Source organism: Antedon bifida, chromosome 9 (genome assembly GCF_963402885.1).
Source record: "Antedon bifida chromosome 9, ecAntBifi1.1, whole genome shotgun sequence".
Classification (NCBI taxonomy): Eukaryota; Metazoa; Echinodermata; class Crinoidea; order Comatulida; family Antedonidae; genus Antedon; species Antedon bifida.
The window spans coordinates 4,119,776-4,146,773 of record NC_136234.1 but is presented as its reverse complement, the minus strand read 5'-3'; the positions used below and the strand labels follow the sequence as shown (position 1 = coordinate 4,146,773).

The following is a 26,998-nucleotide window of genomic DNA, read 5'->3' as shown; positions in this document are numbered from 1 at the left end:
ACTATTTTTATTTTAATGACGTCATCACGCGTAAAAACTTGAATAACGTAGGCCGTGTAATTTCACCTTCGCAGTAAATTTGAATATCTTACAGCTCTTCAGAATTGAAGGTTACCTTGATGATTATAATTTATTATGAAAGCTGATGAAATGTAGATATTAATTCATATAAAAATTAAGCCTATCGGATGTTGTGACGTTAACATATGGCCAGTTGAAGTGAAAAAGTAGTTTTTTCATATTTTTTGTCAAAGTTATACACAATTCAAAGAGCGCGCACAGCGCTTCTACGTGCCAAATTTTTTTCAAAATCTTATATTTTTTTGCTCAATTAATTATCTTTCGAAACTGTCATCTTAAAGTTTAGTTTGATAACGTCATCATGCCAAAAAATTAGAACATGTGTGTCCCGTAATTTCACCTATGCTACACTGTATATAGATATACAGTATATACTGTACATATTGTATATGGCATATAGGCACAACTCAGCACTATAAGCATATAATAGGATGGCATACATCAACTTTTTCCGATCGTATGTTAACGTACGTGCATGTTTAAAAAAATTAATTTCAATAAAATGATAAAAATGATCACCTATAATTCGTCAAAGTGACGAATTAAATTCTAGTTATATTTTTATTGTTTATATATATTCATTCTTCAAAAACTAAATTGTACTGTCTACCAGTGATGGTTGAATATTTCATTACAAAAATTTAAAAAACAACACATTTAATAATTATAATATTCTTTATATAATTAATCACAAATTTCCTCACTTGGTAATATTTAGAAACCAAAACGAAATCAAAAGCCAAACTGACAAAGTCAAAGGCAAAGAAACCATTGAAAAAGAAAGTGAAGAAAGTTGTGAAGAAAGTGAAGGAAAAGAAGAAGAAAGAACCAAAAACTAAAAAGCATCCTAACCAGTTACTTACACCAAACACAAAAATCGAGGTGGTTATGAAAGATCCTTGCTTTGAAATCAAGTAAGTTGTTTTAAAATTCAAATAAGCGTAATTATCTTGTTAACCTAGTGGTTATTCTTTTCTCTCTTAAAGCCTTTTTCTTATAATTGAAGACTTGAAGATGTATTGTCATATTGTATAAATGAAGATTAATAAAATCAGAATTTAAATAGGCCATTTTGCAGTTTTAATAAAGTTATTCACTTCTGTACAAAACAAAATAATTATTTCACTTATAAAAAGACAAAAGAAACATTTAATTTTAAACAAAAACCATTGTCTGACAGACAAGTATTTTTTGGTTTAAATTACATTCGTTTTCATGTAAATCATTTTTTTTTCGGTGAAAAACTATTACGTGACATTAAAATGACATATACATTTTTACGTGGCATTAAAATATTATATCTTTAAAGCATTTTTCTTATAATTTGAGATTTAAGAATTAAAAAAAAATGTTTAATCCTTATCAAGGGCCGAAAATGAAATGCCTGAAGTTTCTCACGTGGTCTATGCAAAACGAGCGATTCGAGCAGTTCTCACCAACGACATGGCTCTGTTGCGTCGGCTGATTGACGAAACCAAAAAGGTGTCAACGCTCTTTTTGGCAAGAAGCGTAAACGTTCAGGATGATGCTATGTCTTACGCAATCATGAATAACAACCATGCAGCAATTAAACTCCTCGGCAAGGAAATCGTAGCAGTTGATAAGGAAGGTGGAAGGAGGTGCGACATTCCAGGCAGTATCTTGGAGACCCAGGGCACTGGAAGGTAAGCCTGCAATTTGATTGGTTAATTATGCATCACATGTCATTTAAAATTAGCCATACCTAACGAAAAAGTGATATTTAATGGTGATAATTAACATGCTCTAATGCACGTTCAGCTTTTTATAAACAATTTGAGAATTTCACCCGACATCACGTTCGATAATAAACTTGTGCGCGCCGTCTATAACTGTTCTACTCCGCGTTCAAAGAAATATTCTCACCATTTAACCCATAAGCATTTATTATTTGTATACTATATGTTTAGTATTTTTTGTATTTTATAAATTTTATGTGCTGTGACAATTTTAAAAATAATATTTATTTTTATGAAAGAAAGTTAAAAGATTTGCCTATACATGGACATGATGATGTTATATCACTACTATATTTGGGCACATCACACCTTTTTTGTCAAACAAGTTTGATAGTGTAGACAGAACTTAACAATACTTTTCTATGATGTAGGTATGACTTTAATACGTTTGGACATGCTACAAGATCAATCTCAATGAGTAGAGGAAGTAAAGAAGGAAATAATGCTTTCACAAAGGTTAGTCCATACCATTGCCTTTGCCTTCTCTATTTTGTTACGGCTAATACTTTGCTTTCTCCCTTTATATTTGTCAGACTCTCTTGCCCTATCTCATTTGTCAATATAATTTTAAGAGATTTTTTTCTGTCTGTGTTTGTCCATGTTATTGCTTTCCACAGTATACACTCTTTTATATCTTGGTATCTTTATTTATATAGACAATAAAAATAAATTGGCAGACAAAGGCTGAACTGCTGCATTTTTTTTTTTACAATTAAAATACAATAAAATTACAACATTCCAATTTAAAAATTGGTTTTCCATTCATCAATTAGCAATCCTAACCTTGTCATCTCTGTATTTCCTAGACTCTCCTCTTTTTGTATTCATCCATGTTGTGGATCCAAGCCTCCAAAGGTTTTTAAAATTAAGTTTTAATATCAGTAAAAAGCAATCAATGTTTTATTTGCAGGAAAAACATGAAGTACAAGAATCATTTGTATTGGGTAGAAAATACACTGAACTAGCCCTGAAATGTGGGGCTAGCAAAGCCACAGTGGACGTCTTATGTGCTGTTTTCCCTGACTGTCAGGTTAGTAGTACACAAGATTCTAGTAATTTTCGGGTCTTTTGTAAAAGTATATGATGCAACACTAGGATTCAAACAGTTTAAATTTGTTTATATTTCATATGCATCCAACAGCGAGTAACTTGCCAATTGTACAGGATGGATAAACTATTTAATAATTAATCATGCTTTTAAACTAAGTCTCATTTGAGGCTTAGGGAGTGGAGTTGAAAGAGTCGTGAGTTGCAACCCTGACACTAGGTCAGAATTGAACCCCGGACCTTGAGATTGGAAGGCAAGCACATTAACCCCCAAGCTCTACTACTTTTTGTTGTAAATGTAATTTATGCTGTATCACAAATCACAAATAATTTTAAAATCTTGCTGTTTATTCTCTTTAGTCCGACTTCAACATGTACATAACAAAAGGTGTTCGTGAAGGGAATCGTAAAGTACCAGCTTACTTCATTCAGCAATCTGTAAAAGCTGGCGGCTGTGGATTTAACTTTCTACACCATGAGGTAACTCAAGGAGAATGATTAAAAGTCAGTTAAGAAAAAAATGCATATTCAATTCATTTCTCATTAGTGCTAATATTAACATATATAAACTTTACAACATGCCAGCAATCTCTGAGGAACAGATGGTCAGTGACGTGGAGAAAAGAAATACAATGCAACAATCGAATCATAATTTTGTTTCATTTAATTCAGTTATTTTACATAGTATATTGCTAAGACCAGAATATAAATACTTATTTATTTCTTTTCAGGTTTTGACTGCCACTCATCCAGATGAACTAACTAAGTTTAAATCCGTGTCGGTAAAGAAAAAGCCCTACGATAATGACTGTGTAAGATATTAATTTACAAATAATTTAGGCATATATAGTGCCGCTGTCAATAACCTCAGAGATGTACTAACACGATGATGTTTTTTTCTTTTAGTTAAGTTCACTTTCAGCGATTTTGGTAAATGAAATAAAAATGTAATGTAATTTACATTCATTGAATAAAGGCCTAAAGCCCATTAATTGCACATTTGCTGGAGACGGTAGGGGGAATGTTTCTGTGTTTACTGATCAGTGTTTCTGTGGAGCACCAGATAGTCTAATTCAAGTTTTCATGACCATTATATTGTACATTTATTTTCTAGGCTACTCCGCTACACTTTGCTGCTGTTAATCCAAACCCCAAAATCCTAGCAAAACTACTGGATAGCCTACCTGAGTACAGCCTGCCAGACAAAACAAATAGGAAGCCTATACATTATGCAGCAGCTTGTGAGGGCTCTGGTCCACTTGAGCTCCTACTCAACAAGTAAGTATGACATTTTGTTTTTATATATTTAGGCAAATTGCCAAGGATATTTATAAGCAAATTCATTCACTATACTTCTTAAAGGTAGCAATCCTGTTCACAAGATATACACAAGATTCTCTACATAAACAAAGTATTATTACAAGTCTTTGGGAGTGGAGTTGTAATTTGTCATTAGAAAAAATCCTGACAGGACTTGAACCCAGAACCCTTGGATTGGTAGCCATGACTCAGCCTTGTGTGGTCGTACTTGTGATTTTGTGTAGCTTGTGTTTTTAATGACATAAACTTATATCTGTTAATGTTGTTTTTTCCACTAGATCTGCTAACCCGGAAGAAACTGACAATCAAGGCACGACACCGTTGATGATTGCAGCACAGACAGGCCGCACTCAAAATATAGAAATTTTAATGCGCAAAATTAAAGCAAGTATGTCAAACGCCAGTGCAACAAACTTTATCTATTTTAAATATTTTCCACCATACTGTAATACAAATGTCTAATGAATAGTAACTAATTTACTTATGCTCTGTCTACATTATCAAACTTTACGTGACAAGAAAAATGTGCCCATTTATGAACATGATGATGTCATATCACTACCATATTTGGGCATATCACTACCATATTTTGGCACATCACACTTTTTTGTCAAACTAGTTTGATAGTATGGACAGAGCTTTAGTTACATTATTATCCATTGTATATGGGTATGTTTCTAGTTATAAATGTTATATTTTACAGACAATCCTGGTGAGAAATCTGGCTTACACAGGAGAGGTCCAGCGGGCAAGACACCTTTACACTTTGCAGCACAGAATGGCCATACTGTGAGTTCAATTAAAAGTTAATATATTACCGTTCGTATAATCCCATGTTTAAGTACAATATCATCCCCTAATTTTGGCTAAATTTAAACACTTTGGTAAATACCTTTGACCCCTGCTCTGTGCCATTCTTTTCAAATACATATACCAATTCAATTGTTAATTTGATCCGATTATAATCCCACCCCTAATTGTTTCCAAATATTATACCAAGCCCCTTTGGACTGTTACTCGATATCAAGTCCCTAATTGTATATTTCATATTTTTGATAGGATGCTGTAAAAGCATTAATCAAGCATGGCGCAGACATTGAGGCTATTCTCAATGCAGGAAATAACAAAGAAACAGTGCTGATGCAGGCTTGTAAATTTGGCCACTTTGGCACAGTGAAAGCACTGGTAGAGTTAAATGCCATCATTGAGAAGAAAGGTAAAAATAATTAAATTGTAGAATTATTCAATTATTTAAAATATTAATACACCATAACATTCAGAAATATTAATATACTGTTATTCAATAGATTTACAAACCAATTTTTTAGATCCCCACTATTGAAAAATAAGCAACATTTCATTTATCTTCATTAAGCTTCATTCACACTTGTTGCTCTGTGTTGTTAAATAATGAAATATCATATGAAGAATTGAACAGCGCCATCTTCAGTTCCGTTTCTATGTGTGAATGCAGCTTTAGTCAGAAGTTTGACCAACCTCACTTAGGCTGGCTCTGTCTACACTGTCAAACTAGTTCGACAAAAAAAAACTGTGCCTAAATATGGTACTGATACAGTAAGCCCAAATATGGTAGTGATATGACATCATTATGTCCATATAATTATGGGCACATCACATTTTTTGTCACATAAAGTTTGATAGTGTAGACAGAGCTTAACTCTTTTGTATAAAATACAGTGGTAAACACATCTCTGTTATTTTTCTAGATAAACTGCAGAAAACAGCACTTATGCATGCTGTTATAAACGGTCATTACAAGATTGTGTGTTTCTTGTTGAGGAAGGGAGCCTCACCAAATTCAAAGGATTCATCAGGCAACACTCTAGTACATTACGCAGCGGCCTACGGTTGGTGGTATTGTTTACGTGTTTTATTAAAAGCTGGTGGAAGCGCCAACACACCAAATGATTGGAAGGTTAGTACAACGTCTCTTTTCTATTTATATTTGTTAAAGGAAAACAAGACAAGAATCATATTTTTACAACATATTCAGGATATCATATGATTTGAAAACAATTGCGAGATTTACAATCACGTAAGAACGCTTTACAAAGCTTGTCTGTTGACCCGAAATTCAGGAATTAAGTCATAATTTTATTGTAAATTTAGACATAGTCCCAATAACAAGCATTAAGTAAATATAATCCTACTACTCTATTCTTACAGATACCTCCACTAGGTATTGCAATTATGACTGGCAACCGAGGCTGTGCCGATCTTCTCCTTGAACAAGATGAGGTAGACATAAACTTCAAAGACGATAATGGATATACGCTGGTCACGTACCTCGTCACGGCGCCACTTAGCAGTAACGTAATGGACGATTTGAAGCACCTTGTTGAAGACTTGAAGGCTAGAGTTGATCAGACTGATGTCAAAGGTTGGACAGCTGTGAGTAGATTTGAACTTGACTCATATAGGCCTTACAGTGTTATCCTTAGAAAATAGTGAGAAGCTTACTAGAATATTTACTGTTACATAGACAACAAGATCTACCTTATTTAGATCTGATTTCATGCACATTTTATATAAAATTGGCAGCCATTTTGAAAAATGGCCACTATTTCAATACAAGACAAAAAAGTGTCAACAGGGCTTAGAGTGATCAGAAGGGATTAATGAGAATATCTGGCTATGTTGACTTCTTCTAACATTCCACTCCCCCTAACTCACTTTTTCCCTAGACTAGGAGGCACCTTTAAAAAATCAATACTTTGGGATATATTTTGAACTGTGCTTCTCAGCTCAGTCAATATTTGTGTATACTACTACTGCTACTATTACTAACAAAACCATATGAAACTTCCTATGTAACTAAATAAATTTCTTTAAAGCATAGGGCAACATATTTCTTATTAAAGTGCCTTTTATCATTGTCACCATTTGTTGACATATATTTCTCTATATATCACTGCAGCTTCATCACCTTACAGAACATGATGTTGTGTCACCTCCTCATGTAAGTATACTTTTGCATGAATTATTGTGTAACCTGATGCATAATTGAACTTTAACCTTATATCCCAAAATGCATTATTCCAGAACCACTATACCTATATTAATAGTTGATTCTAAACTTATTTAGTATGATAACCAAACCTGAGATACTCATCCAATCTAAATTCAGATTGTTCACAAAATTATAACATGCTCATTTTCTGTAATATTATTTTCCTTCTTTCTCATCTCTTGTGTTACAGGGTCATCTCTATAGAACACCTGTACAGATCAGACAAGAGATCAGTTTAAAACTGGCAGAAATGCTGTTGAAATATGGCTGCCCTCTATCGGCGAAAACAGACGATGGCAAAACAGCGGTTAATCTAGCAATAGAACAGGAAAAGTGCAACATAGAGTTGATCCAGCTCCTGGTCAAGAAAGGATGCACTATCTCGCTAAGCACAAATAAAGAAAAAGAAACAATTTTACATACGATGGTAGATAAATGTAAACAAAATGACGTATCAAGTTTGATTCAGATTCTTGGAGATCGGGTAAGAAACAATTAATAATGTATGTTCACATATACATATGCATACACAGTAGTACAGTTGTTTATGATGCTCCATTCCCCGGGAAATCAGATTAGTTACAGTTAAGCTCTGTCTACTCTATCAAACTAGTTTGACAAATCAAGTGTGATATGCCCAAATATGGTAGTGATGTGCCCAAATATGGTAGTGATATGACATCATCATGTTCATAAAGTTTGATAGTGTAGACAGAGCTTTAGAATAAAGATGTATTTTAAGGGCTTCCTTAAAGGATATAGGAGGACTGGAACTTTAACCTTATATCCCAACATGCATTATTCCAACATTCACTCCAGACCCTATCATTTAATGTATTTTTTTCCAGTTGCAAACAAATTCTGAGGATGCAACAGACGGCAACGGGGACAAAGTAGATGGCGTTGGTGGCGGTATGAGTATACAGTCCATTGCCAAGCAGGCGGACAAAAACGGACTTACCCCTCTCACCAAATGCGTGTATGATTACTACCAGTGCCGAAATTCACGAATGGAGGTATATATTAAATTATTTTCAGTATATCACCGGACGGTTTAAAATTTGTTTTTTGCCTGTGGTGTATATATTTATATTATTCTATACATATTTATTGTGTTTTTTTCTCCATAAGTTTCTGAATATTATTGCATACAGTATACAGTAATATATAAAGTAGGTTTAGATATCATACAGCATTGATTTTAAATACAGTAGTACCTCAATACAAGAATTCTGGAATGTTTGCCATATTAATATTGTTAAACTATAAAACTACTTAAAATATATTTTCAACTTTTAAATGTTTATTCCTGCATTTCATTGGTTTCTTCCTGTTTTGTTGAAGGATGAAACAATAAAATCGTTTTCAAACATGGTTAAGGCGCTAGTCGACATTGGCAGCTCAGATGTGAACCAGGCTATACAGCCTCAGGATGTAGTTGATGGGAAAGAGGAAACAGAAGAACCACTCAAATGTATGTGAAATCTCTCTTTTCTATTTTATTATTTACCATAATCGCACCATCGGGCCTAGAACAAATGGAAAAATGGTTGAAAGGGGGCATGTTTCAGGCTGTGCAGAGACAACAATGTAGACATACGTCAAAAACTTCTTTCACCAACCAAAGCCAAATAACAGCCAATTATCTCTGGATTTCCAGAAATTATGGTATTCTAAATGTGTTTTTAATGATAAAACAAAGAATTTTGGGCCTTTTGGACCTCAAATAAAGGCCGGTTTTGGGAGAGTTGACTGTAAAAGGGTCCCATATTCAATTCTGAACATAGGATAACGAGCTGTTAGGAGCTCATTTTACTTAAGCCTCGGCATTATGTGGTGGCCAGTTCCTTTCCATGCCACCTTATCCTCCCTAGTGTTTCCAACCAGGTACTCATTTACAGCTGAGTAAACTGAGAGTTGTTGGGAATTGAACCCAAGTCTCTCTGTATGACAGTCAAGTGTCCTAACCACTCGACTACCAAACATTATATGTATCAACATTTTGCAGATAAACAGTCTCCAATTCAGATGTTAGCTGCTTGTAATGAAAGATCTAACAAAGACGGCGGACAAACATTGATCAACCTGCTGCTGAGTTTTAAACCTGGATTAGATCGCAAAGACGGCAAAGGCAGAACACCATTGATCATTGCCATACTCAATGATAATGTAGAAGCAGCCAAGTTGCTTGTAAGAAGTCATCAATGTGTTTTTCAATTTTTAATTGTTTTTTCAGCTCTGTCTACACTATCAAACAAGTTTGACAAAAAAAGTGTGATGTGCCCAAAAAGTGATAGTGATATGACATCATCATGTCCATTTATTTTTTTGTCACATAAAGTTTGATAGTGTAGACACAGCATAAGAAAGATCACAATAAATGTTTTGATATTTAATAGGTAAACCAAAAAGGAGGAGCTTAGTTAGTTTGTTTGCAATCAATAATACACAAAACTGAAGATACACCCAAACATACTATATCATGAGATGCAACATTATTATTTTACTTATGTGTTTACATTATGTATTAATTTATAGATTAAACATGGAGCCAATATAAAAATTGCATCTGATGATTTGGAAGATGATGGCAAAGCCACTCCACTTGTATTAGCTGCAAGGTAGGCCAATAAATCATTCTTTTCTGTATGCCTCTTTGACATTTTTTCTATGCCTCTTTGACCCTCTATCTATGCCCTTTGACCCCTTATCTCTACTCATTTGACCCCTTTGACTTTATATCTATGGTCAGCAGAAACTAACTGATCTGTGACAATTTGACCATGTGTCTATGTTCCTTTGACCATCTCTCATTACCACTTTGACCCTCTATCTATGCTTGTTGACCACTTATCTCTGCCCCTTTGACTTTATATCTATGGTCGGCAGAAAGTGACTGATCTATGGTAATTTGACCATCTGTCTATGTTCCTTTGACCATCTCTCATTACCACTTTGACCATCTCTCATTACCACTGTGACCATCTCTCATTGCCACTTAAACCCTCAATCTCTATGGTCCTTTCACCATCTGTCTATGCCTCTCTATGACTATAATTCTTTTCACCCCATCCACAGATGCAACCAGCTAGACCTTATGCATACTTTGTTGTCTAAGGGTGCATCAGTCACGGATATCGATGAGAAAAACAAAAAGACTGCTCTTCATTACGTTGCAAGCTCCTCAAAAAGTAAGTACATAGACTTGTTAAGCAAATTTGTGAGGTGCGACGCTGAAAATTAACCCATTAAAATAATATTTAAAAATAATATTCTTTTTAAGCTGCCAGTGAAGTAGTGTCGATTGTTAAAGCACTTCTGAAGAAGAAAGCTCAAATAAACGCAGTGGACGAACATAAAAGAACGCCCCTCCATCTTGCCGTGAATGCTAATGAAGGAGGGACGAATGCAACGGCGGAGGTAGTTGAGATTTTGTTGGAGAACAACGCCAATGTGTTTGCTAAGGATGCCGACGATTGTTTACCTCTTCACTATGCATTCTCAAAGATAAACAAGTAAGTATAGTGAGATAAAATGTCTTGTTGATTAATTTTTCTTTGCTTTAAAAGCAGTCTTACCTTTAATAGAATTGTTAGTTCATTCATTCAATCATCAGTGGAAAATTACTTTCCATTCACTACCATTTATTGTCATTTGCATATCTAATATACATAGAAATTATGTGTGCTCTGAGATATACATAAAAAAGATAAATGAAAACAAAAAAATTACAAAGTGTCACATCACTCTCGTACGGTATTCTGACAAGCATTCAGTGCCCGAATGCCAGCTGGATAAAGCTGTTACAAAACCTATTTGTATGCGAGATGATGGGCCGGTAACGTCTATCGCTATGTAACACCTAGTTGTTTATATCTAGAAATTTGTACCTTTTGAAAAATATTCTTATTTTACAGATTGAGTGATCATTCCCAAATGGACCCAATAGAAATGGCTACAACGATCATTGAAAGTATGAAACGAAGTCAAATTAACAGTCAAAATATTCGAGGACAAACGCCTCTTCACCTCGCTGCATACCGTGGAGCTTCTATATCAGCAATGTACATTGTTGAGGTAATTCATAATAATAATTTTATATTGTGCTGGTTTCCATCACAAATATGATGCTCAGTCCGAGCTGATGATAAAGTTAAGCTTTTTTTTAATGTAGCCTATTGTTGTTTACTTGCTGAGAGAATATTTAAAGAAATGAACAGTTTTTCCTTGACAAAGTAATTTTATGGATGATTGTTAAAAATGTTTCTTTTCAGAGGATACAAAATTATGAAGTCCGAGATAAGTTTGGCAACACACCACTGGCTACAGCAATGCTTGGAGGATACGATAGGTAGTTTAATCTTTTTTTTCATAGTTTCCAATTAAGGACCCTTTTCAATTTAAAGTTATTTTCTGCAGCCTAAACAAACATATCAGTTTTTCCTTATTTTTAAGAGATTGTTATTAGACACCAACAACTACTATCACTCCAGTCCCAAAATGATATAGAATAAAATGTATTTAGGTGAGTCAAGTTTTTACATTTTTTAATTTTAGCATGTGTATTATGCTCATACAAAAGGGAGCAAACATCAACATTGATGTCACAGAAGTTACTGACGAAATGCTAAGCCCCCCAAAGAAAGACAAAGGAGAGAAAACCAAGAAGTACTGGCAGTGGAAACCTACTAAAACACCCCCAGATACGCCCACTACAATGCCATTCTTCAGGAGTGCCCTTGAGAAGAACTGGCAAGGCGTGTGCTATCTTGTCATGGATAGGTTGGATAAGTTTATGATGTCGTATACCCAGGCTGTACAGGTAGGTTTAAGGTTGTACAATTAGTGGCACTGTGGCTTGGTGGTTTATATGTTTGCTTACCAATCCCAGGGTCTTTGGTTCTAATCCTGTCACAATTCTAGGAAATATACATAAAGTTTTGTCTACACTATCAAATCACAACAAATTTGATATGCCCATATATGGACATGATGATGTCATATCACTACCATATTTGGGCATATCACTGCCATATTTGGGCATAGTTTGATAGTATAGACAGAGCTTAAGTAACTCAGTTTAGAGATGAGTTTCATTTACAGAGAGTTACAACCAATGCTCATCATATACCAGATATATATTTTAACCTGTGTAAATAAGTTTTAAGTAAAATATATAAATAAATAAAAATCAATAATATTTTACATCTTTATTTTAAAGTGTGCATTTGAGGCTTTCAAGTACCAGATGGCATTGACAATGATTCGTAAACAAAAAGAGTCGCAGAGGTTAACGGCCCTTAACAACAAAGGCCAGAACCTACTTCATTTGTTATGCTTGAATGCACCGAAAGACGAATCTACAGACTTACAAGTTCAGGTATTACCATCATTATTTTCTACTACTAGATACAAAAATGGTACACATGCTTGCTATCTTTGCGTTGCGCTATTCTTTTATTCAAGACGACCCCTCAGGATGTATATACCCTTTTGGGGATTTAGAGGGCTATCCCCTATACCATACAAAATAATTGTGGTTTTTGTTCATTTTTATCTGTATTTGTACTTGTATGGTTTAAAAATAAATCAAACCTTGATATACAGTTTGCAGTTTCAGAAACTCAATAGTTATTTTCAGAACTTATATACATGGTGTACCGCAAACTTTATATCAACATTTGATTTCGGCATGCAAACCTTCAAACAATAAATCAAACCTTGTGTTGCATTAATATTTTTCGTCAGGTTGCTGATATGCTCGGTAAACGTGGCTTAAATTTCTTTCGCAAAGACTCGTACTCGTGCACAGCCATCACGTACGCTGCAGCTTCACAGAATAACTCATTAATTGACTTCTTCTTTAGTAAGTATACCAGTATGTATAACAGCTAATTAAATTCCTGTCATTTGATTAGATGATTGTGCCATGCAATAGTACATACTATTTAATGATCATGTAAAAATCTGCATGAAATCCAATAACCTATATGAGAATTAATACATAATTTCTTTGCTTTTCCTGTTTTAATACAATTTTCATTTTATTATATTATAACAATTTTTCATTTGATAGATTCTGACAATGATCAGTTTGAGACATCAATCAGTACTCCAGATTCTATTGGTCGATTGCCAATGGCTGCCTTATTCTACAATCCTATGTTTGATAACAACACACAGAATCTTATCAAGTGAGTTCTAATGCATATTGACTCTTGAAAAAAGCAGAAAATGTTATATTCCCTTTTGAGGATGTGTGGTGCAGTGTGTTGGACGTTTACTGATCGTGAGGTCGTGGTTTGAATCCAACTCTCACCGCATTGCTTGTATCCTTAGGCAAGAAACTTGCATTTGCCTCTCTCCATCCAGGTGTATAGAATTGTATCCTGTTAGACACAACTTTGCGCTGATTACTAGCTGCATTGTGGGAGTATGCTTCCATACGTGTTTGTTCCAAAAAATAGCCGGGATAATAATGTGCAGCGCATTGAGAGCTTGCTTATAAGCGCTATATAAGAATGAACTTTTATTTTCATCAATTAAAAAACATTTAAAACCACAAACAATAAATTTGTGTTTATTAATTTTTACAAATTGTTCTCAGATTGTTCTTGAAATGTGGAGGTTCATTGAATATTCGTAGTCCAGTGCCGTACGTTGACCCAGCACTTGCCAAGTTCTTGCCTCAACCAAAGAGCCTCAGTGAAGTCTTTCACGGTGCGTCCGAGCGTAACATTGATCAGACACCACTCATTCTGTGTATTCGTAATGGTCTATTCAAAGCTGTTGACTTCCTACTGAAGAATGGCGCTGATCCAAATTACCCAGACAAAGATATGGTCACACCTCTGATGCATGCTGTCAAAAAGGTAATAAGAGGTTTTTTCTGTTTTATATTTTGTATTTATCTACTAATTTGTTCCTGTTTTTCTCTACTAAAAAGTATTTTGTTTGTCTCACTGATAACTTAAAATTTAAAAAAAAATGAAATTTATTTTTACAGAATGATGTTGACATTGTGAAGTTATTATTGAACCATTCGTATGTGATTAAAAAGAAGGCTGAACTCATCCGAGGCTTTCAACTAAATTATTCTAAATTAAGCTACCTTAACTGGGGACGAAAGAAAGGGAAGCAGCCTAGGGCGAGAGGTAAACACTGCCTTATTTTCTCTTTTTTTCAAATGTATCTTGTTTGAATGTTTGCATGGCGAAATCAAGTGTTGATATATGTCCACCTCGCTCCTGAGGACGATCAAAGAATATTGATCGTAACGTCGAGAAACTCAACAGTTCTTTTCAGAACTAAATATATGTGGTATATCAACAAATTTATCTTACCATAATTTCAATGCCAATATCCTTTAAATGTTAATTATTTAACACTGATTAATTCAGCTTATATTTTCAATTATCATAGGTTTTCAACAAAACATATTTAGAAATAATTACAATGATAGTGATGAGGAGGATGGAAATTCATCAGAAGAAGAAATGGATGACGATGATGAGGATAATGATAATGAAGATGAGGAGATGGATGTAGATGATGAAGAAGGTGACGATGACGAAGGTAAAGATGAGGATGAAGAGGCAGATGAAGATATGGAAAATGGTATCGATGAAGAAGAGAAAGAGAATGGAAAAACAGATGCTAAGAAGTCAAAGAAATCAAAGAAATCAAAGAAGAAGACGGGTAAGAAAATTCATGTTTGCTAGAAAAAATTAAAAATTTACTACCTGTATTCAATATTATTCTCCTATAAAAAATATTAAAGCAATTCTGAAATGTATTTTATATAAGTACAACATTATGTCAACTGACAAATTTATATTTATTACAAATTTTACCTCATCTCTTTTTTTTTTTATCTGTACAATTATTTCTTAGATTAAGCTTCTTTATTTGATATGGATATATTATGTAATCATGGTATGAATGAATTATTATATTTTATAGAAGATTTTAAAATGACAAGCAATGTTAACTTGAATGCAACCGATTCAAAAGCGCGTAATGTGATCCATCACGTTGTACACTCAAACGAAGAAGGCACATACCAGAATGTGCAGATGTTAGAGCTCCTTGTGAGTGTCGGGGCTTCGTTAGACCAGAAAGACGTGAACGGCAAGACGCCGTTGGACTACGCTATGAATGTCAGATCGACTGAAATGACAACGACCATTCAAACGTTAAAGAAGGTAGCTGAGAAAAATCGGGTGAGTGATTCCTTAAATTTTCGGCAATCAGCTAATACTAAAAGGTGTGATGACATCTATCTATGTAGAAGTTTTTATATGCCGCCCTACAAAGAACAGAACAATATTAGCATTATTAATTCAAAAGAAAAGTTTTAAGTTGACGTTTAAATAGTTTTAATTTTTTTTTAATTAATCCTTTTGTTTACATTTGTAAGGTCAAGCCTGAGGCTCTGAAGGTCAAGTGGTCAGACAACATCCAGTGGCAAGGAGAAACTCCAGACTTCCAGGAAGATTCCAAGAAAATGCTGCAAAAGCTGGAAGAAGAAATCCGTGGAGATGACCCAGACGACAAACCGTCGGCGAAAGTTGATGACAACTCTGGGTTAACTGAGGGCGGGTGAGTTTTGTTCATGTGATATTGAATGTGATGGACATGATGATGTCATATCACTACCATATTTGGGCTTATCACTACCATATTTGGGCACATCAAATAACAGAGGCTGCATCTACAAAAGCTCAGACCAAACCTTCTGTCTGAAGTTGGTACAAACTAAACAAGCAGACTAGACATGACATTTTTGCATTTAACTTGTGTAAATTGAAAAACAAATGTCTACTATTTCTTGCTTACAAATTACTTAATGCCCTTTTTTAGTGTGGTACTAATAGATCCTGAACTAAACATTCCATATAATGCTGTTATGACCAAGGTCGAAGTTCGCTATGGTTTACAAGGAATGAATAATTTTTACAAGCTGCAGGTAATAATCATTTTACAATTTTTACTAATTTTCAGTAATAAATTTGTAATCATTTTTCCTCCCTACAAAAGCAGAACCGTTTAGTAATAATTTACTCTACAAATATAGATTATTGCTGATATTTAAATTGTTTATGATTCTTAGAATTACAATGGAACCCTTATTGAGGGAACACACATAGTTCAACTTATTGGGGGTGTCGCCTGAATAGATGTTGACCGTAGTGTTAAAACATATGTAATAATCCTTGTTCGCGGGAAAGTGTCCCAATAATAGACGGGTCTCCTCAATCGATGTGTCCCCTCAATCGATGTGTTCCCTCAATCGATGTGTTCCATCAATCGATGCGTCCCCTCAATCGATGCGTCCCCTCAATCGATGCGTCCCCTCAATCGATGCGTCCCCTCAATCGATGTGTCCCCTCAATCAATGTGTTCCCTCAATCGATGTGTCCCCTCAATCAATATGCCCCCTCAATTGAGGTGTCTCAAATGAGGAGAGCCCTACAATAATAAAAATGTGGAATTACCTTTTTATCTAGGTGATTCATCAAAAGGGGAAAGATGTATATGCGTTATTCACACGTTGGGGCATGATTGGACAAAGTGGCCAGTTCCAATGTACACCGTTCTCAACAAAAGAAGAAGCAGTCAAAGAGTTTTTGAAAGTATTTAGAAGTAAAACTGGAAATAGTTGGAGTAATGTTAAGAAGTAAGTTCACTGATGCAATAATATAACACTCGTTTTTATCTACAAAAATCAGTTACAAAGCAGATATTAATATTAATAAAATATCCTTAAAATAAAATTTTTTATGTTTATAAAGCTTGATTATTGATTTTGTTCCGTTTTTGTTTTCAGTTTTGAAAAACAACCGAAGAAATATCGGTTAGTCAACGCTGATCCCTTGAAATCTAAGAGAGTTTATAAAGGAGAAAAGAATCCATCGTTTAGTAGTAAAATTGTATCAAAGTTACCAAGCCGTGTTATAGATGTAATGAAGAGTCTGGTAAGATTATCATCATTGTTTCTCTGCTTTTCATTTGTCTCACGTTTCACCATTTCATTATTATTATTATCCTATCTCTCCCCTTTAGATTACGCAGCTTTTGCATAAACCTCTTTGTAACACTCGGTGTCTCCCTTTGTGTTTTGTTACTGTACATCTCATTTGTACTATCAAACTTTATGTGACAAAAAAATGTGATGGGCAATATGTCACTACCATATTTGGGCACATCACACTAGTTTGATAGTGTAGACAGAGCTTAAGAATTCCAAACCATGTATATGGTAACACACTTTGTAAAGAAAAAGAAATTGGATCATACTAAGTTTTATATAGTCTGCAATTTTTATTTAAAAACATCAATTTTTTATTAATCAGACAAATCACAAGATGTATGAAGCCTCCATGAGGGGTATTAACATTGACACGTCTTACTTACCAACCTCTATGATCTCGCGCGACGTACTCATGAAAGCCAAGAAAATTCTTACAAAAGTAAGTGACAACTTAAAAGAATGTAACCGTCTACGAGATGAAAATCTGCTACAGGAAATCGAGAAATTCCAACGCTTGATGGATGAGGTAAATTATATACTTTATTTAATATTTTAATATAGGTTGCAATATGTATTTTTAAGCAAATTTATTGAGAATATTTAAATTGAGTTTTTAAATAAAACATATATCCGATACTATAATGCTTAAGTGACGTTGAGTCCTCTCTAAAGTACATTTCTTATTCTATATATTATTTTTATCTCTAGATTAATGATCTCAGCAATGAATATTACGAACTCATTCCCCACATTGACTTCTCGTACCAAAATATTTCACCACTAACGGATGAAAACACGCTCAAAGAAGCTGTTGAACTGATCACCAATCTACTGGACTATGAGGTAGCAAGTAAGGTGATCCTGGGAGCACGCTTCAAACAACAAGGTGTGTACAGATAGCATTATATCCTCTGTTAAGCTCTGTCTACACTATCAAATTTTATGTGATCAAAAAATGTTATGGACATGATGATGTCATGTCACTACCATACTTAGGCACACTTTTTTGTTAAACTAGTTTTATAGTGTAGACAGAGCTTAAATAAGAGTCCCCCTAACACCATGATTGATTTTTAATGTCATTTAGTACTGTAGAACTTTGAGACACCCATTAAGGGGACACTTTTCTGTGAAACAAACAAAAATAAATACATGTTTTAACACTATAGCCAATCCCTATTCATGGATATCTCTATTAAGGGGACACTTTCCTATGAAACAAACAAGGGGAAATATATGTTTTGACATTACAGCCAACCTCTATTCAGGGGACACACCTATAAAAGGGACACTTTATTGAGTCCTGAAGATGTCCCCTAGGTTTTACTATGTTTAGTTTCTGCAGATACAAGTCATGTATTTTTTTACAGATGTGAACCCACTTGACTACGTATACCGAACACTTGATTGCCAAATGCAACTATTAAATGAAGAATCCGGAGAAGCACAGCGTATTCTAAGATATATACACAATACGCGTAAGTTATTTTAAATTTACTAAAGCTCTGTTTACACTATCAAACTAGTTTTACAAAAAAAGTGTGATGTGCCAAAATACAGTAGTAATATGATGTCGCCATATATGGGCACATCACATTTTTTCGTCACATAAAGTTTGATAGTGTAGATAGAGGGCTTAAAATCAATTGCTCAGATATAATACTCCAAATCCTTATTTAATTCTCTCAATGCCAAACTGTTCCACTTTATCAAATGTGCTGTATCAGCCATTGTCACTAGAAAAAAAAAGTTTTAGAGTAACTAAAATTCACACTATTTTATATCTACTTTACTTTTATATACTTATCTACAGAGGCACATGGGAACGTGTCCATAGAGGGCATATTCCGCTTAAATCGTAGCGGTGAGGAAGAACGTTTATACAGCAAAGGCGTTAGTAATCATATGTTACTATGGCACGGAACGCAGTCGGCAAATCTTATCAGTATTTTAAAGAAGGGGCTTTTAGTTGCACCTCCTGAGGCGCCATCTACAGGTTATATGTTTGGAAAGGTTTGTATCAATATTTATAGGTTTATAGTAATATTAATAAATGCAGTAGTTTCGACAAGAAGATTCTTTGACAATTTTTTGTGTAGAAATGTACATGATATATGCTTAGCTCAATTTATTTATAACTAAATCCAGTATGGTTGTAAGAGAAAAAGCATCTGCGTTATTATGTAGTTGAGCTGTAAGTCAACTTACTAAATGCAACTTCATTGGAGCCTGCTTCAACAGAAATTTATTTCCAGCAATGGTTTAACTGTATATATGAACTGTTTTATAAGTTGTTTTGTGATTGTGCAATTTGGTAATAGTCACTCTCATACTGTACATTTAAAAGTAACACATCCAAATGCCAACTTCAAGTCAATGGCTACCAGATGTTTCTGTGAGACGGTTATTTAAACCAGTACCAGCACCAGTACCAGTGTAGCTTATCCTTGCCTTCCTATCCCAAGGACCAAGGTTCAATCCTAGACCTACTGCCATGCATGACTGTTTCTAATTGGTCAGATGTTTTGGCCCTACTCTGACGTAATTTGTACTTCATACTAAGTACATTAAGAATACTTGTAAAAATACGCAAGTAATTCTCAGGTGGGCCTCGAACCCACGACCTCTAGATCACTAGCCTGGCGTTCATACCTCTAGACCACCTTGCTTGCACTGATGGCTAGAGGTTAGATTCGTCAGAGTAGGGCAAAAACATCTGACCAATTACTCAACACCCTGACGCAAAGCTACTCCACAGTAGTTACAAACAATTACATTACTGTTTCTACTCCAATCCCTAAGCCTTAAATGAGACTTGGTTTAGGGGTTAGGTTTATTTATGATATGACATGATATAGTTAATTCATCCTGTAATTTGTTACAGTTACTTGCTGTTAGATGTGTGAACTAATTATAATCTTTTTCATTTTCAGGGGATCTACTTTGCAGACACATTTACAAAGAGTGCTGGTTATTGTCACTCCCGTGGTGAGGAAAACAGCAAATGGATGCTGCTCTGTGAGGTGAGCCTCTCAATTAATTTTCCAAAATTTGTTGTAATTGCGATATTCATATTAATTTACTTCTAATTATCCACCCATGTAGTACATGCCGTGAGTGCATGCACAGTTTCGTAACCTTCCTTGGTGGGAGTCACTCAGTTTGAGAGCTTGTTGAATAAAGAGACATGGTTCTTCTGAAAATCATCATCTTTAATTATTATCAAGTCATTACACTAAGTAAAATATAGTTTTAAGTAGCCAAAACCTTTTAAATATCTAAGCAAATACAACACTATAAACATGGGTTTTTTTTTCAGAAGTTTTGGTAGTAATCAGTGTTTTCGTAATATAGTGAATTTGTGTTTATTTTATTTACTTAATTGTTTTTATCTTTGTTATAGGTTGCCTTAGGGAAGTCCTGTACTATCACTAACTATTACGAGTTTGATGAAACTAAACACACGAAAAATAATGATAGTGTTTGTGGTAAAGGAAGGTCATATCCAAATCCTATGGAGACGATTCATCTACCCGAAGGTAATCATATTTGTGTGTAGGCCCTCCAAGGGTTTTTTTTTATTCATGGTATCTTTATTTGCAAAAACATTAAAATACAGTGGCAGCCAAAATCTGAAATAAAGTATCTTTTGCAACGATACAATTATGGCACACACTAATACTAGAAAAAAACATATTAAAATAAAAAAAACCATACAAAAACAGTGACATTCGCTACTACAAAAATATCAATATCTATGTAAAAAAATAATAATACAAAATTCACAATTTATGAATGACTTAAAAATGGATAACTTTAGTTGTATGCTGTCCCCTATGTAGTCTGAATAACGCAGATGCTTAAAGTTAAAAGCAAGCCCCTGGGATGGGCTTCTTTTTTGCAAACCTAGGGGGATTTATGGAGTTTTATGGTATTTACTATTACACAATACAATACCTAAATAAAAATTCCTAATAAAATTACAAAAATGTTGTTATGTTACAGACACTTTGCCGAGCAAGATTTATGGGAATACAATGTGAAAGACTTACATATATTATTATTATTCTTTTTCACTTAACAGGTGCCAAGATTCCTTTGGGTGAAATGCATGATGAAAGCAATTACTATCTGAATCTGAATCACAACGAGTTTATTGTTTACGACAGTTCACAGGTGTGTCTCCGCTACCTGGTCCAATTCAAAGATGCATAGAGGGCGCTCGGCAATCCCTTTGAATAAGTGTACTAATTGTATACATGGATATGTCATCAGTTTGTGTTTTCAGTAATGGAAAATAGTACCATGTGAATGCACCTTATGTTTGTATGATAAATTGTTGGTGAGGGCCATAACCAGATAAGGTAGTTTTCATACAAGTGCAGAATGGTGGAAGTGTGCCAAGACAGGGTGTGTAGGGGGACAGGGATTCAGTATAAAATTGACCTCAGTGAGTGTAGGTAATTTATCTGAGACGGTTGAACCTTAAATCCCTTGTTGAATCGAGTATCAATGTTTATATGATTCGAACCCAACTTTTAAAAAAAAACAGTTTTAAAAAAAGTTTAGGGTGGGGGAAAATCAGGATTTAGAAGCTTTTCACACATTTTTAAAAATCCAAATGAAAATACATTAATTGAAACATTTTAGCCAAAAAATGGTGAATATGTAATTTATTTTAAAACTTGTAAATTTAATAATACAGTTTTATAAATTTACCATTGAAAATAAACCTTTTTAAGAATACATTTATTTTAAAACTGTTTGCCCTTATTTTTGATTGGGCATACAATGTTGTATAAATTTAATGAATGAATTTTTGAATTGATTAAAAATCAATTATGAATATAAAATTAAAATTGATAAATGATTTAAATTGAATAATATAAAAATAGACCAAATACAGTATTTTAAGATAAAAATATAACTGAGTTATGTAATAATAGATATCAAATGTTTGTACAAATTCTTATCGACATTTTTATCATAATTATTGAAGCTAATATTTTACCGTGCATATAAGTCGTGTCACTCTTAAAGAAATTTAATTTCTTTTTATTTTCTTTTATAAATAAATTTCACATCCATTCAAAATTTTAATATTCAATATTAATTATAATTATGTTATGTAAAAAATGATTTTTACTGTAAAATGCATTTTCATTTTATTGCAATTGCTGCATAATAGTTTTTTTGCTAACACTTAGTAATATTAGTGTGTGATTATAATGATAGATTAGATTGCCATTACATAAAGTGTATCAGGCCTTGTCTTTTAAGGTGAGCGAGTGCAATCACTCACCTAACACACTCCTAAACTACCCTTAAGGAGTGCGATTTACAACACACCTTAATTTGGTAAACTTCTACACACGAAAATTCAAACAGCACACCTACAGCACCCCTGAATGTATTGAGGAGTGCAATTTGTAGCACACCTATGATTTTCAAAAGACAAGGCCTGGTGTATGCCGAATTAACCCAATAAAATCATTTTTAATTGTGAATACAATGTATCAAATTTGAGCCACTTTCACCATTTTAAGTGACATTTTAAAATAACATCATTTAATAGAACGATTAAACGAACACTTACCTGTTTGATGTTTGATCTCTATTTTATGAGTTCAATGACGATGGTGCGTCCAGGATCTCATTTTGACTGATCACAAAAATAAATCAGTTAATTATGCTTAGTGGTTTTTCACAACATGCTCTATAGAATAGTGCATGGCAATAGTATTCTAAGATGCATTAATAGTACTAATGAACCATCAGTGAATGGTATATTTTATTGTTTGATAGGAATTCATAAATTTTGTTTAATAGTGTTTAGTTTTAAATGATGTAGATTTTACCTTGCATGTATATTTATATTTTAGATCGAGCACTGTATATTTAGTTTTTTGTGCTAATTTGCATTTGCTGAAGACGCAATGTAATGTGGGTTCATTTCTGCTATTTCTTTCTAGCACATTCAAAACATATGTAATTAAAAATCTCGCATGCATCTCAATTATTTGTCTATGGACCAGGTCATGACTGAAGCTCTGTCTACACTATAAACTTTATGGCACAACAATGTGATATGCCCATGTATGGACATGATGATGTCATATCACTGCCATATTTGGGCATACATTTGTTTTCAAACTAGTTTGACGATAGTGTAATCCCAGCTTTATGACATAATATACTTAGAACCTACTGTAGGTCTTTGCAAACCAACAGCTCTTTATTTAAAATTTCTGTCTTTTTGTAAAATGCATTTATAGAAGTATTTTTCGGATTCTGTAGATTATTTCAATGCTAAAAATTCATTAGTTTTTGCTTGATTTGTGATGTCAAAATACCTTTTTTTTTTACTAAATTGTAAAAGTGCACGTAAATCATAGCAGATAAATAATCAAACTAAATTATGATTATTATGCTTGGTAAATATGACATTAGTTATGTAAATTAAAAACTATTTTGAATTGAAGTTTAGTAGTATTCACATTAATACAAAAGTAAGCCTATGTAATTCAATATAATTCATATCATAAAATGATAACATGTATTTATAATAATATATAACTAGTATCATAATATACCTAATGATGAAGTGTAATAGATTCAGAGAGTTTGAAAATAATTGTAAATATTAATGCAGAATGTAAGACATTTTAATTGAATACAATTTTGTAGATTAGCTGATTATTGTGTTTAGTTAACTAGATGCTTATACTCTGTTCACATGGCCTACCAAAACTGTGGGGTGTACACACAGCACCAAGCAAAAGGTGTTACAAACTCCTGTGTTTTGAAAGGTCGTGTGAACGGGGAATAGCACACTGTATGTTTATGTACGATTTTCATGGATGACCAATGTTAAGCTCTGTTTACACTATCAAAGTTTATGTGACAAAAAAAATGTGATGTGCCCATATATGGACATGATGATGTCATATCAATACCATACACTACCACACTTTTTTTGTTAAACTAGTTTGATAGTGTAGACAGAGCTTAAAAGGGTTTTCCCAAGTTTATGTAAAATAATTTCACCATCTGATCAACCAATTTATACAATGATGTATTAATAGGAAGTGTTATCGTAAACTAATCATTTCTTACAAAGAATGTAGAAATAATTATGTGTTTTAATCTATTATTTTTGGTATTAGATTAATTTGCATAATTCCATGTGTTATATAGCGGTGTGTTGTATTTAGGCATAGCATTTCATTGTTCATGATTTAGCTATTTAGTAGATTCTGGTGAAAAATACATAAAAGTGCTTTGAAAGAAATATCTTGAATTGCATCATCTTTTATTTTGAATAAATTGGAATTTGGCGTTTTCGCGGAAGCATTTACAACGCCGATTGGGTTGTACGGTAAGCATGCATAGATATCATTATGCTCTTTTTCTTGAAGGAAAGTTTTAATAAGTAATCACAACATTTCTTAAAACTAGTTTATCGATGCTGCGTTCCTTTTGTTTAAAATATGTGCAGATTTAACCATCTTTTTTATACCTTCATAATTTAACTAAACCAACTTTATGCAAATTCTGATTTACATAAAGAATACAAACGTGATTGCGCAAGTAATATTTAGAACCTTTAATAAATTTACACTCAATAAAATATAGACATACTCATGATTTACAAACCTACATATATGTATGTACTTGAAATCATTGTTTTGGGTTTTTTGGTAGTTATATTAATACATATTTGACTAGATTATTAACCTTTTCTTACTTATAATTTTCATACCTAATTTGGAGTACTAAAAAACAATTTTAAGATAACATTTATCAATAATTATTTCGGCCCTAATTAAAAGATACCCTTATTTAATTGTATTGGCAAATTTATGTTAATAGCATCCCAATTGGCTAATTAAATACAGTGATTAATTAATTAATAAAAGTTGAAGAATTGATAGATTAAAAATCAACTCTAGAAAGGGCAGGTCAGTTATTAAAATTAATTATATTATTTATATCGAATGACAGATACATGCTATTATGTAATAATTATCATTCCCTCTATTTTGAGTAACATCTGTATGGAGATCCATGCACTGTTTCCATTAATAAAGCTGGGTTGTGACTCACTGATGGCTCGACTAAATTGACGTTTGTAGAACGCCATACCGTGGATGCATTTTTAGACGCATTTTGATTGGTTAAAAGTTGTACTGAGTTGTATGCAGATTGTACGTGGCTTCGATTGTGATTGGCTGAAAGTATCACGGCGTTTCCGTTTGATAAATTACTCGATATCGCCTGATTGGCTGGAGTTTTAAGTGCGTTCACCAAACTACCCGACACTGTATGCCTAGTAAATTTATGTTTATCATGATTGGTTGAAAATGTAACTCTGCATGTTCTGACATCCACTTTTTCTGAAATTACATTAGTAGGCCTAGTCTGATAATAATGCTGGCGATGATCGCTCAGAGCAGGCCTGGCTTGTTGCATATTTGAAACCAAACCAGTTGTACTGACGCTAGGATTACCCGTCTGCCCCGACGACGACAACGGGTCACAGGGTAACTCTAGGCGCCTTGGTGCACTCGCACTTTCTGACGTAGGACGTTTGCTCGATGGGTGACGGGGTTCTACCGCCTGTGATCGTTTGCAAGGTGATATATTTAAATTGAATAAATTACATGTGGGTAGTGATTGTGACTTATTTGGTGTTGACGTCATGATTTTTTGATGTGAAGTTTCATTAGACGTCATGAATGTCTGTGTACATTTGTTCGTTCGTATTGGTGACTTTACCAATTTCTGTTTGGTTTTGCGGTTCTTTCTGAGAGCTAGTAGATATACCGTTGCTTTGCGTCGACGTTGAATAAGCTTCTTTATAATGTTTGCTCTTTTGTGTTTTTCCATATTAGTAATTACGCTAACCGCTTTTCGTAATAAAATTCTGTCACCTGTTTGAAAACTAAAGGTGAATTTCTTCTTTACATGGTCAAGAATGGCATGAGCTAGAAACTTTGCAGTGGCGCGAATTCGTGGATATAAGTCGCCTGCTTCGTCTGCCAGATTCCTACAGATTGTACGACATACACCAACATCTTCGGCAACAGTAAGAAAATTCTGTCGAGTTGGATTGTTCATCTCGTCTGTATGCATGTTTAGTAGTATTAAATTTTCATTTGGTAGCCCATGTTTATAACAATCACTCCACATAAACGGAGGCTGAAAAGGAACAAATACAAATAAAATTAATTCCAATCATCTATGGTATAGCCTAGGTCTAGGCCTATATTTTAAAAGTTTTATAGGCCTAGGCCCTCCAAGAATTGGAGCAGATTAATATTTTTGATTGTGACTCTACTTACCGTTGTCTTATAATATTCTTCTACCTCTCGTGCCGCAAGAATCAGTGCCTGTAGCTGGTTCCTGTCGCTGTTGATTTGATTCACATCATAAACTAAAGATAATAATCATAAAACAATAAGATTAGTTAGGCCTAGGTAGGCTTTGTATGTTCTGGTTTATTGGTAACATTTAGAAATTATTTAATTGTTATGTCAAACACAAATTATCATTACCATTTTCTTCCATTGCATTGTATTTCAATATTGAAATTTGTATTTTTTGTCTTCGTTTCTTAAATTGCATGCTTAAAAAACAGAAATGTTCTTATGTTCGCTAATGGTGCGCGCGCGTACGTCGCGCTCAACGTAGCGCACATGAATTACGTCAAATTGCAAACGTTGTGAT

At 33.8% G+C, this 26,998-nt stretch overlaps 2 protein-coding genes across 3 annotated transcripts in view; one reads left to right on the top strand and one right to left on the bottom strand.

Annotated features, from left to right (window-relative positions):
- LOC144852050 (poly [ADP-ribose] polymerase tankyrase-like) overlaps positions 1-24,563 on the top strand; it is a 33,509-nt gene extending 8,946 nt beyond the window's left edge. For both annotated transcript variants that reach the window (XM_078709742.1, XM_078709743.1), the window contains exons 6-46: positions 800-995; positions 1,449-1,745; positions 2,210-2,294; positions 2,749-2,868; positions 3,246-3,365; positions 3,617-3,697; positions 4,000-4,163; positions 4,484-4,593; positions 4,909-4,994; positions 5,265-5,421; positions 5,933-6,141; positions 6,393-6,617; positions 7,144-7,185; positions 7,427-7,720; positions 8,085-8,252; positions 8,581-8,710; positions 9,245-9,426; positions 9,775-9,857; positions 10,315-10,427; positions 10,520-10,751; positions 11,154-11,313; positions 11,511-11,587; positions 11,794-12,058; positions 12,458-12,616; positions 12,985-13,102; positions 13,313-13,430; positions 13,844-14,108; positions 14,243-14,390; positions 14,659-14,934; positions 15,199-15,458; positions 15,656-15,837; positions 16,099-16,204; positions 16,746-16,915; positions 17,066-17,213; positions 17,592-17,795; positions 17,978-18,155; positions 18,640-18,747; positions 19,083-19,282; positions 20,203-20,292; positions 20,673-20,808; positions 21,354-24,563. In XM_078709742.1, coding sequence (XP_078565868.1) covers positions 800-995; positions 1,449-1,745; positions 2,210-2,294; positions 2,749-2,868; positions 3,246-3,365; positions 3,617-3,697; positions 4,000-4,163; positions 4,484-4,593; positions 4,909-4,994; positions 5,265-5,421; positions 5,933-6,141; positions 6,393-6,617; positions 7,144-7,185; positions 7,427-7,720; positions 8,085-8,252; positions 8,581-8,710; positions 9,245-9,426; positions 9,775-9,857; positions 10,315-10,427; positions 10,520-10,751; positions 11,154-11,313; positions 11,511-11,587; positions 11,794-12,058; positions 12,458-12,616; positions 12,985-13,102; positions 13,313-13,430; positions 13,844-14,108; positions 14,243-14,390; positions 14,659-14,934; positions 15,199-15,458; positions 15,656-15,837; positions 16,099-16,204; positions 16,746-16,915; positions 17,066-17,213; positions 17,592-17,795; positions 17,978-18,155; positions 18,640-18,747; positions 19,083-19,282; positions 20,203-20,292; positions 20,673-20,808; positions 21,354-21,484 — 6,593 coding nt within the window. In that variant the 3' untranslated portion in view covers positions 21,485-24,563. The remainder of the gene's footprint in view (positions 1-799; positions 996-1,448; positions 1,746-2,209; positions 2,295-2,748; positions 2,869-3,245; positions 3,366-3,616; positions 3,698-3,999; positions 4,164-4,483; positions 4,594-4,908; positions 4,995-5,264; positions 5,422-5,932; positions 6,142-6,392; positions 6,618-7,143; positions 7,186-7,426; positions 7,721-8,084; positions 8,253-8,580; positions 8,711-9,244; positions 9,427-9,774; positions 9,858-10,314; positions 10,428-10,519; positions 10,752-11,153; positions 11,314-11,510; positions 11,588-11,793; positions 12,059-12,457; positions 12,617-12,984; positions 13,103-13,312; positions 13,431-13,843; positions 14,109-14,242; positions 14,391-14,658; positions 14,935-15,198; positions 15,459-15,655; positions 15,838-16,098; positions 16,205-16,745; positions 16,916-17,065; positions 17,214-17,591; positions 17,796-17,977; positions 18,156-18,639; positions 18,748-19,082; positions 19,283-20,202; positions 20,293-20,672; positions 20,809-21,353) is intronic.
- Positions 24,564-25,306: 743 nt separating this feature from the next.
- LOC144852348 (uncharacterized) lies at positions 25,307-26,896 on the bottom strand. Its single transcript, XM_078710132.1, has 3 exons — positions 26,827-26,896; positions 26,614-26,705; positions 25,307-26,470 (listed from the first exon to the last, which is right to left on the bottom strand). Exons 1-3 carry the CDS (start codon positions 26,894-26,896, stop codon positions 25,307-25,309), a joined length of 1,326 nt encoding a protein of 441 aa, XP_078566258.1.
- Positions 26,897-26,998: the final 102 nt, after the last annotated feature.